At 43.9% G+C, this 10,832-nt stretch overlaps 2 protein-coding genes across 3 annotated transcripts in view; one reads left to right on the forward strand and one right to left on the reverse strand.

Moving 5' to 3' along the window:
* The first annotated feature begins 11 nt into the window (after positions 1 to 11).
* Positions 12 to 4,684, forward strand: LOC119336796 (lysophospholipid acyltransferase LPEAT2-like). Of its 2 annotated transcripts, XM_037608872.1 has the most exons (13): positions 12 to 511; positions 1,538 to 1,718; positions 1,811 to 1,870; positions 2,057 to 2,220; positions 2,301 to 2,364; positions 2,466 to 2,534; positions 2,619 to 2,714; positions 2,902 to 2,946; positions 3,304 to 3,374; positions 3,563 to 3,629; positions 3,743 to 3,793; positions 3,962 to 4,120; positions 4,223 to 4,684. In XM_037608872.1, the coding sequence occupies exons 1-13, from the start codon at positions 12 to 14 to the stop codon at positions 4,367 to 4,369; spliced, it is 1,674 nt and encodes a 557-aa protein (XP_037464769.1). In that variant the 3' UTR covers positions 4,370 to 4,684. The 2 variants fall into 2 exon arrangements, with proteins under 2 accessions (XP_037464769.1, XP_037464770.1); XM_037608873.1 differs by lacking the exon at positions 12 to 511 and having other exon boundaries at positions 1,638 to 1,718; positions 2,044 to 2,220; positions 4,223 to 4,369.
* Positions 4,685 to 4,785: 101 nt separating this feature from the next.
* LOC119336799 (ubiquitin carboxyl-terminal hydrolase MINDY-2-like) overlaps positions 4,786 to 10,832 on the reverse strand; it is a 6,596-nt gene continuing 549 nt past the window's right edge. Inside the window, exons 2-12 of the mRNA XM_037608874.1 lie at positions 10,617 to 10,752; positions 10,420 to 10,526; positions 10,227 to 10,314; positions 7,918 to 9,058; positions 7,774 to 7,828; positions 7,612 to 7,693; positions 7,443 to 7,523; positions 7,252 to 7,356; positions 7,124 to 7,170; positions 5,820 to 5,997; positions 4,786 to 5,151 (exon numbers count right to left, since the gene is read on the reverse strand). Of these exons, the coding sequence (XP_037464771.1) occupies positions 5,089 to 5,151; positions 5,820 to 5,997; positions 7,124 to 7,170; positions 7,252 to 7,356; positions 7,443 to 7,523; positions 7,612 to 7,693; positions 7,774 to 7,828; positions 7,918 to 9,058; positions 10,227 to 10,314; positions 10,420 to 10,526; positions 10,617 to 10,752 (2,083 nt within the window). The 3' untranslated portion in view covers positions 4,786 to 5,088. The remainder of the gene's footprint in view (positions 5,152 to 5,819; positions 5,998 to 7,123; positions 7,171 to 7,251; positions 7,357 to 7,442; positions 7,524 to 7,611; positions 7,694 to 7,773; positions 7,829 to 7,917; positions 9,059 to 10,226; positions 10,315 to 10,419; positions 10,527 to 10,616; positions 10,753 to 10,832) is intronic.

Genomic DNA, 10,832 nt, shown 5'->3' on the forward strand with positions numbered 1-10,832 from the left:
CGCCCCCATCCATGGCCACTCGAAATCATGGCCCTACCCCGGCCTCCTCCCTCGCCACGCCCCTCCTTTCCGACTCCATCACGCCCACCACGCCCACCCGCGCCGCCAACGGCCACGCGCGGGGCCACGACGGCGACGACGACCTCTGCGCCGCCGCCTCGGTGTGCGACGGCGGAGGCGGCGGCGACCCGTTCGCGTTCCTCTCGGAGGACAGCCGCCCGCCGCGGCCGCCGGGCCCGTCCCCCGCCGACCCGTTCCGCAACAGGACGCCGTGGCTGGGCGGCCCTTACGGGTGGGCCAGGACGCTGCTGCTCGCGCCGGTCGCGACGGCGCGGCTCGTGCTCTTCGGGCTGGCCATCGCGATCGGGTACGCCGCCACGTGGGTGGCGCTGCGCGGCTGGACCGACTCGCGGGAGCGCCCGCGGGAGGGCGCCGGCCCCATGCCGGCCTGGCGCCGCCGGCTCATGTGGGTCACCCGGCTCTCTGCGCGCTGCATCCTCTTCTCCTTCGGGTCAGTGCCTCCGCCTCAGCAAGCGCCGCTAGCAGCAGCAGCTCTGCTCGGATTGGGTTTCGATCTGATCTGAACATTTGGCGCTCGATCGATGAGCCGCTGGGAAGCTTCGAATTTGTTTCACTAGATGATTAGGTTTCGGCGGCGAGGCGACACATGCCGAAGCTGCCGCGGATGGATGACGCGATCGGGAGAAGTTTGGTTGGTTTGCAGAATTTGGGGGGGATTTGCCTTGCGGCACGTGTGTGGGCAGCGATTTGTTTGGTGGGGGCGACGCCGACGCCGTATCAGCTCGGAAGGTGAAGGACCGTGCGGGTGACTTTGTTTGTTACGACATGCACTTAATACGGCTGACCGACAGGAACGGGAGGGCCCGTCTGGTTAATATCACAGTTCACCGTAGGTTGGAAACTGATTCTTGCACGGTCCGTCTCCCTCTGGTTAGCTTTTGCTTGGGTTTGTAGATCACAACATTGCTGGTGATATGCCTCGACAATTTTTATATGAGGAGCTAGTTAGAGAGAGCTACCCAAGAATTAGAAGAGGACAATTATTTCAACAAAATTACCCCTGATAATTTTGTTACATCCTTGTTAATTGGGGACATGAACCAGGTGGTCTGTAATGTGTGTGACTGTGGATAATTCAAATGGGAATAATGTGTAGATAATTCAAATGATGATGATGTCCATGCTGGAAGCACAGTTCATGGGTTCTGCTTGTGGGGCGTATGACCTTATGCCTTACACAACTGGCAATTGCTCAGTTGAACGTTTTGGATACAATTCGTTGAATGTTTCTAAAACGATGTCAAAGTGGTGACTGGTGAGGAACCTTGCTTACCAACCTTCCCTGAAATAAAATGAAAAGCTAACTGGCGAAAAATCATTTGTACAATGTGCTCTACTGCTTGTTTATACTTACTGGAGGGTTTCTGGTTTTGACCGCATACTTATCATATTTTCCCATCTTATATTGCTATTGAGTACTGTCTGATATTTGTTGGCCACTCGTTTGTACTCTCAGGTATCACTGGATCACACGAAAAGGAAGGCCTGCGCCTAGAGAGCTTGCACCTATAGTTGTTTCCAATCATGTATCATACATAGATCCCATATACTTCTTCTATGAATTGTTCCCAACCATTGTTTCATCGGATTCCCATGATGCCATACCATTTGTTGGAACAATCATAAGAGCAATGCAGGCATGTACCTTTACATTCTCCTCTTGAAGCATTTCAATTTGCAAGTTCCTTTCAAGTGTCAAACTTTATGACAATTTATACCTATCTTACAGGTTATATACGTTGATAGATTCTCGCCGGCTTCAAGGAAGTCAGCTGTGAATGAAATAAAGGTTAGGATGCTTCCCATCAGGCCTTGACCCCATAGTTGTTCTGCACTTCCTACTGTCGTCTAAAGTGCACGGTGTAACTGATTTTAAAAGTTGATTCCATGCAACTCATACTATAACATAAGACAAACAACTTTATTGTCTATTAGTTATTTTGTTCATATGGTACATTTTAGGATGTGCTTTCAGAGAAAGGCAGGTGGCAATAGCTTTCCGCGTGTCCTGTTGTTCCCTGAAGGCACTACAACCAATGGGAGATTTCTGATTTCATTCCAACATGGAGCATTCATACCTGGCTACCCTGTTCAACCGGTTGTTGTTCGTTACCCCCATGTGCACTTTGACCAGTCCTGGTTAGTTTCTCTAAGATTATGCATTCTTCTTCTTTTTTCTTTTTGCGCTGTTCCCTGTCATAATTGTTATTGTGTTTCAGGGGAAACATATCACTAATAGCACTCATGTTCAAGATGTTCACCCAGTTTCACAACTTCATGGAGGTCTGCATTTCTTGCACACCCCAACCACTGTCTCTCATGTTTATTGGCAGCAATTCCTCACACAATAAGCTCATTCCTTATATGAATAATTGATTTTACAGGTAGAGTACCTCCCTATTGTCTACCCCCCTGAGATCAAGCAGGAGAATGCCCTTCATTTTGCAGAGAATGTAATACTGTTTTACTCAAATGAATCGTCCTTTCAACTCCTATGGTTTCTGTAGCAATGTGGTCATAATATTTTTATTCTACAGACCAGCTATGCTATGGCACACGCCCTTAATGTTTTACCGACTTCTTATTCATATGCTGATTCAATGATTGCGTCAAGAGCAGAAGAAGCTGGAAAGGTAACAGGCCACCTACAACACTGTCTCTATATTCTAAATTCATGTGCCAGCTTTGACCTTTGTTTTCTGGAGTCCTTACCATAGGGAATCTTCCAGAATTTCAAATGGCGGTAACTGGAGATGGGCATGCGTGCACTTGAGTAGGAAGTAGGAATTTGACTCTAATAAGCTGAGTTTCCATTTGCAGGCCAACTGCTCAAGTTATATGGTGGAAATGGCTTGGGTAAAAGAAGTAAGTCTTTCTTAAATTACACTGTATGTAGAACTTGGTGAGAAAACCTATCAAAGAAACATCATAAGATTGTGAAGTTGTGCTATTATTGAAGAAAATGTTATGGTACAACGTTGATTTCATTTGCCTTTAAGTTTGCTTCTTTGTGCATCTAGAGTTATCTCTTGCTTCACTATAACGAGACATTTTTCTTCTCTGTGAGGATAGATGAATGATAGTTCTAGACTTGTACGTAGTTGATTTTTTTCCATGATCCACGCAGCGTTTTATTTCACATGTTGGCTCTTTCCGAAGTACTGTGCATACTGCTTTCAGCTATGTGATAGTATCTGATTTCCTTTTTACATCTGTTTTCAGGTGTATGGTGTAAGCACCGCAGAAGCAATGGAACTCTTGGAGCACTTTTTGGCTATGAATCCAGACAGCGAGTAAGTTCTTCATCCCTTAACTGACAACTACTGGATTACCTTATAGAAGATTATAAAAGTTTGGTCATTAACGATTGTTTGCTTAAAGGATGCAACATTACTTCCGTTCTCTGTTTATAAGTAGACACGCCTATTATTTTCTGTCATTCCGCAGTGTAGTGATAAATACAATTAACCAATTCTTGCAGTGGACGTGTTAAAGCACAAGATTTTTGGGCTCCTTTTGGCCTAGATTGCAGTCCTCTATGCAAGAAGGTACTAACACTCTCCTCCCTGCAAATACCATCAAGCTTAATTTCCTTAAAACAAAATTGACAGAAAACTTATGTGAAACTATTGTCTTTGCTGAACTCGCATATTTGTTTCAGATATTTCACTACTTCGATTTTGAAAATAAGGAATCCATCACATTCCGACAGGTATTGATTTAAAACGCAGTCCATCTCGTAGCTAGCATAGGTCATTGTAATTCCGACGATGTGGTAGCATGTTCCTACATATATGGCCATATGTTTACTCTATATCGTCATAGGTCATTGCTGTATGTTGTCCTAACATGCTACCACATTACTACTTGATGTACACAGTTCCTGGTCGGGTGTGCGCACCTAAGGAAGCAGCCGTTGTTTGAGGGAGTGTGCGAAACCGCCTTCGAGAAATGCAAGGCCCCTGGGACCTCTGACATATCCCTTGCACAGCTAGCCGACGCCCTGCGATCGGGCATGCTTCCTCCAGCAGACGACAGGGTGAGTTTTCGACCTTTCAGGTTCTCTTGGAATGCAAGCCGGTCAAACGATGTAACTTCAGTGTGCCGACTCCACTCACCCTGGCTGTACTCTGATTTGCAGATGCTGAAGCTGTTTGAGACGTTTGACATTGACGACGACGACAAAATCAGCAAGGATGACTTCGTGGCATGCCTTGCGAGGTTCCCTTTCATGATCGCCCTCTTCGCCGGCCGGATCAACGGGGAAGTTTACATCGAGATAGTTTGATGGTTGATTGAGTTGTAACCCCTCAGTTTATTGGTTGATGGAGTTGTTACCCCTCCTCCTATTTAGGGGGGTGATTGCGCCACTCCACTGTCCGTTTAGTCGAGACAGATCAAAGTCCAGCTTATACCTCCGCCGCTTTGCGCATCTCAAACTGGCTAACCAGCACAGCGCGGCAATTTTGTTTCATTTGTTCTTGGAGGGTGTGTGTGTGTAGATAGGAATGTTGTGACACAATGGGTTCTGCATATGGTATGGCGTCGGTTGAACTGGATGTGCACATAGAAAAGCACCCGTAACAAGTTTTTGAGAAGAGAACCCTGCCTTTCTCTTGCACCTTTATAATACGCTTATAACTGAGATAAGCATGAGCAAAATAAGCCACATAGAGTATGCAACACTTTTTTATGGACAATGAGTTGAGTGTAGACCACGGCTTTTCATAGACGATGAGTTGAGTTTGATCAATCACATTGCAGCGTAAACACATCGACCTCTGTTTTCACGTTTTATGGCTTTCCAAGAGGGTATTTACACAAGGGAAAACAACGAAGAAATAAGAGAGCTAAAAACGAGAAACGGCTTGATGGAGGCTGGCTACAAATTTAAGTCTGCCGTGCCGCAAGCACGGTGCGGCATGAGACAAGAAGACCTTTTTACAGTATATGTATGGTGCTTCTTGTCTCCTTTTTCTTTTCTCCTGTTCTGTTCCTGGAATATCTTTACATTACAATGCACTTCTCTTTCTTCGACTCGGTTCTTGCAGGCGGCGGGACATTTGACCTCTGCTGCAGAATTAAAACCACAAGTAATTCTCAGACAAGTGAAAGCATGAACCGGCAATGCATAAGAATTATTATTACGTAGGATATAAAATGTGTGAAGCAGGCCAGGGCAAAGATATGCCGCCTGGTCACTAGCGATTGCGAATAATTGATACCATAAGCAGTGGAAATGTAGTTAAAAAACACTACCAGGAATGAGTGCAAGGACTATGGAGGAATTTACTATTTAGGATCCACAACTAAATGGATAATTACTGGTTCTGTGCAATAGATTTGGTTTTATGTAAAATAGGTAGCTTTTGACATTGTAGCAGCAATACAGATAGTTCACAAGTTGACATTAAAATATCACTTGAGTACAAAAATGATTCGAGCATAGTAGAACCAATGTGACTTCAGGGTTAGGGGTTGTGGTCATGTTTCACTCAAATAGAATGAAAGTACTAGGTCAAAACTGGCATGTACTCATTGCATTTTGCAACATGGTATATACAGGTTGGCAAATCTCCCACATTTAACTTTTAACCATGGGATGACAGTTGTCAGTACATAAAGAATATAATAATTGTAACAGGCAGTGTGTGGTAATTAGATGTTTACTGGTCGTGATGATTAAATGTTCGGAACACTAGCTACATGCATCAAACAGCAAACCAAAGGAAACATACCCTTGGGCCAACAACAAGTCCTGGCCGGCCTGATGATTGATTGGGTGTCTGGTGTGTTTGCGTCTGTTGCTGCTGCTGTTGTTGCTGAGGCTGCTGCTGCTGTGGTGGAGGCTGGTGTTGTTGAGGTTGCTGCCCAAACTCCTGTTGTTGAAGTGCGATAGCTAGCTCTAAATCCGAGCTGACAACATAAAAGAAAAACCATGCAAACAGGTTAGGCCTTGGGGATATACACATGCAAATACAGGTATATTTGAGGGTTCGCCTTTTGCCTGCAACCATGCATTGTGCAGTTTTCCTTATCATTGCACATTTTCCTAGTAAGGTTAACCTGTTAAATGGGATAACTCGTGCACATTTTCCTAATCAGGCTAAATATCATGCTATCTTGTTGAACAGGATAATTCATACACATTTTCCTAGTCAGGCTTACGTCATGCTAACCTGTTAAACGGGTTAACCTGGACCACGTAGGTGCTACAAGCCTACAACTATCTCTTTGCATCAGAGAACCATCATACCGTACTTATAATGCATCTAAAACTATGATTGCCGACGGTATTTTAAGTAACCAGATGTATAGATAAAAAAAAGGCAGCCTGGTGCATGTAGCTCCCACTTGCACAGGGCAGCCCGGTCCGGCCACTTCGGGTCTTCTGTACGCAGCCTTTCCCTGCATTTCTGCAAGAGGCTGTTTCCAGGACTCAAACCCATGAGCTCATTGGTCACAAGGCAACAGCTTTACCACTACTTTACAACTTGAACATTTTTACTGCATGCCATGTAGTGGTACAGCAAATTGAGCATGTGTATACTCTCCATAAAACATACCTAGATATTGGTCATTCAGCTAAGCATGAAATGAGAAGTTTAATAAAAAATTCAAGATCCCCCACCAACTCGTCAACCAGGCAAGGAACTAAAATGGGAAATAGCCACAACACTCGGTACAACAGACTGGATTGCAAGCCTAAAACAAGCAGAAGTGCAGAACAGAACCAATAACTGCAAAAGGCTAACTAGGAACAGCAGGGTGGGAAAATACTACTCCCTCCGTTCGGAATTACTTGTCTCGAAAATGGATGTATCTAGAACTAAAATACATCTAGATACATCCATTTCTACGACAAGTAATTCCGAACGGAGGGAGTACATAGCTTCAACTGGCATCATAATATCACATCATATCTGACAATACACATTAACATGGTTGCAAAGGTTAAACTGTTATGCAATAGTAATTTGGATAAGATCTGTTATCTGGCCAACATAGAACTTTGCAAAAAAAGAGGGTACGAGGGGCATACTCTCCAGATGAGTTTGGCAGAGAATTGTCAAATTGAGCAATATAGTCCTGAGGATAGAATAAACAATGAATTATATAATCTTATAGAACCCAATGACAATCACAAAAATCTATTGATGTTGCACATACAGCAGTAGTCGTCATGGCCTGCTGTTGATTCCATGAATCATTTCTGGGAGTTTCAGCCATAAATGGTGTGAAGTTACTAGTGAGAAAAACCCCATCTCCATTCACCTAATGATTGACAATTGAGAACAAAACAAATCAGTAACTTCCATTTCAAGTGAATAAAAGTGTTGGTGGAGAGGGCTATTACATACCTCATCTAACGTTTGCCATACCAAATCAGTTTGGCCGAAAAAACCCTGATCAGTTGCTAAGAGATATAGACTTCCGTTATACTGCACAAAAGGCATGGAAAAAATAAAGCCAGCAAGCTTAATAGCTTATTACTGTAATTACATAATCTGACTTAATTAATTATCATACCTTGAACATAGTGTTGAAGTGGTTATTGCGGAAGAAGACACAAAGCTCTCTTTCCTTAAGACCCTCTTGTAGACAAAACAAACTGTAATGATGAAAATTTTGCCACATATTAATTATGAACAAGAGAAATCGATGCGCTTAAACCTATGAACAGAACTGTACCCATAGACAGTCAGCTGGTTAGCAGTGCTCTGTAGAAAATTATCAATCAGGTCCCCTGCAAACAAATGAAGGGGTGTAAAGCTAAATATTGTGAATAAATATTCATGACCCAATTGCACAACTGGTAACTGGAAAAAATCTCACATTGATGATGTGCAGCTCCATTTTCCAAGCATTGACTACTTTCCACGATCTTGTCAGCCTGCTCAGCAAGAACCACCTCACCCTCATACACTGGCTCTTCAGTTTGAAATGCCATGTTTCCACCCCCAAGTATGTGCTCTTCTCCTTGATAGATTGGCTCGTTCCCCTGAATGCTTGAAGAGGCGAGCACAGCAGTGTCTAGAGAAACAAGTTTCTCATCCTGCTCAGGTATAGCACCCATAGGAGTAGCTTGACTAGTTACAGTTGCTGAGTCACAGCTGTTCTCAGTATCAGAAACCTGAGGGGCAGTATCAGAAGCCTGAGGTGTAGCACCCATAGGAGTAGCTTGACTAGTTACAGTTGCCGAGTCACAGCTGTTCTCAGCATCAGAAACCTGAGGGGCAGTATCAGAAGCCTGAGTGTCATGAATTTGCATAGTAGAATGTTCTCTGCAGGTTTCTTTACTAGCTTCAGCGAGATCAGGAGCAGGAGCAGAAGCTTCGCCATTGAGAACAGAAGATTCATGAGAAGGGCAGGCAACAGTAGATTCTGAAGATTGAACAGGTATATCAAGGTGCTCTACTAACACATCCCTTTTCCCATCTTCCTCTGTTTCTTTAGAGGTCAAAGCTTGTTCAGATTCTGAAGACGCGACTTCACTAACAGTAGCATCAGAATTTGTGTTTTGTAATGTAGAATCATGACTACCTTCCTCTTTATTTGACGGTCCTACCACCTCAGGTGCCTCTAATACAAAGCTCTCACTACGTGGTGTATCCTCTATATTGGAGGATGAATGACTCTGCGAAGTGCTGAAGGAAACAGAACCATCAACAACATTCGTGCTTTCAGCTTTGGATAGACTAAGGACTCTCCTTAGTTCCTCGTCTTCCTCACGGTCGCCTCGTCTCATTTGCAGTTCAGCTGAATCTGAGAGTGTACTTTCATCAAATGGTTTCCCTAGAGAAACAGTAGGTGACGGAACCCCTAATGCTGCTGCTGTTGCAGCAGCAAAATCAACAGTTTCTTCCTCTGCAACATGTTTATCCTCTTCTGCTGGTTTCTCTGACTTAAATTCAGCAAGCCCAGAAGCAAGAGCATTGTATGACTTTGATCCAATGGCACTAGCAGTGTCAGTATCCTAGAAATTGATATGAAGCAGTATTAGCATGTCAGTGGTGTTATAGGCACAGCTAATAAAGTGATGCTGTATCTATTTTGTAGTAATGAGTCACGTGACACATTGACATGGAAACCATGTTAGTCATGCGTCTTTGTTCGTGGAATTGCGTTGCACAATATAAACAGGTCATTAATTATTGAGTTTTTCAGTACAAAAAATAAGTCCACCAAATCTACACTGGAATTTAAATATAATGTCCGTATGCAAGCATAACCTTTTGCAGAAGCAACCCAAGCGACAATTGAAACACAAAGAGTGAAAGTGAGGGGCATCGGAGTAAGAGAATCAGTTCCCTCAGTTGACAATTCATCTCAACAGAATAGACATAATTATGACCGATGGCTTAGGCTGCAGACTGGAATACAGTTGGTAGCAACCTAGCGTACAAAATGTGGTACGTTTTACCAATACCAAGAGGTCAAAAGCAAGAAAACTAATGTCACATGAACATCCCAATGCTAGTAAAAGCAGGGAACTCCTCTGCACTACAGATAAAAGGGCATGCAATTGCAAGCAAAAAAACTCCAGAGACCGAATATAAATTCACAAAAACAATCACAATAAAAATATCTCTGACTTCTAAGAATGAATATGTAGTGTTATATGTAGGAAATATTGCTTACAGGGCTCAGAACTCAGGGAGACCCAGATTTTAAAGATGGTATAGTCTTGCACTCTTGCACATGCATGATGCCTTCAGAAGCAAAGACATTGCACGCTCTACAGCAGTCAGTGTTTTATAAGTATTCCCCATGTGTATATTCTACATTATTCATCATCTATGTAATATTGTGATTACCAACATTGAAAAACATAAACATGTATGGAAAAAGTACCAAAAACCATATGCAAGATAGCATTGAATCCTTTAATCAAGTTCACGGGCATACAAATACTGATTTCTCACGTTTATGGACCTGGCCATTCACGTGTCAAAAATTTGCATCTCACCTAAAGTAGTAGGGCTGTTGTATGCAAGTTAGGTGAGACAGGCTATACCGATCTCAATAAGTACCAAGCAAAATCAAAGGTTACTTGTTGGTCATGTAACAGCCAATTCGTAGAGTGTTCTGTCATTGCAGGAAAGCAACATGTAAACCTAATATGTCATAGGGATAAGTAATACCTGAGGATCGACTATCCATCCATGGTATAATGGAATATCCAGAAGGTCAAATATGGCGCGCTCTGGGGTGAACTCAAAGTCATCAACCCTGCAACGTTCACATAAATGCACCTCAGAACAACAGACTAAATGCCATACATACACACGCACACCCATAAAACATCGACCCGCAATCTGGAAACCTCGAACGCACTTTCTGAACATGACATTCACATCGATGCCGGTCGTGAGGCGCGGTAGAAGGTCTATCGCGTCCGAGATGTTGTGCTCCCAGTTGCGGGCGTACTCCTCGTCCTTGCCCTGCGAGCCACAACCCAACCCTATTTTCAGAAATGAACACCACAAACAGCCACAAACTTAGCTGCAGGAATGCTGATCAGCTGGTCGAACCTGCGCACTGCTGTTGGAGTCAATGAGGCGGTCGGCGACGAGGGACAGCAGCTTCTGCTGCGACACCTCGCCTGCATCCGGATTCAGGCTGATCACGTTCTTCAGCAGCAGCACGTTACCTGCAACCAAAAAAGGGGCGCGCCAAAACCCACGCAGGTGAAATCGGGAGCAAAACCAACCCGCGCCGCGCGCGTAATCCGCCAAAACGGTGGGTCG

The sequence above is a fragment of the Triticum dicoccoides genome, chromosome 7B, assembly GCF_002162155.2.
Source record: "Triticum dicoccoides isolate Atlit2015 ecotype Zavitan chromosome 7B, WEW_v2.0, whole genome shotgun sequence".
NCBI classification, from domain to species: Eukaryota; Viridiplantae; Streptophyta; class Magnoliopsida; order Poales; family Poaceae; genus Triticum; species Triticum dicoccoides.

Bases quoted from the DNA above. Each gene is read 5' to 3' on its own strand.
- LOC119336796 (XM_037608872.1), top strand. From the start codon at position 12: ATGGCCACTCGAAATCATGGCCCTACCCCGGCCTCCTCCCTCGCCACG. The intron at 512-1,537 runs GTCAGTGCCTCC...TTGTACTCTCAG, and splicing joins TGCATCCTCTTCTCCTTCGG to GTATCACTGGATCACACGAA. The intron at 1,719-1,810 runs GCATGTACCTTT...CCTATCTTACAG, and splicing joins CAATCATAAGAGCAATGCAG to GTTATATACGTTGATAGATT.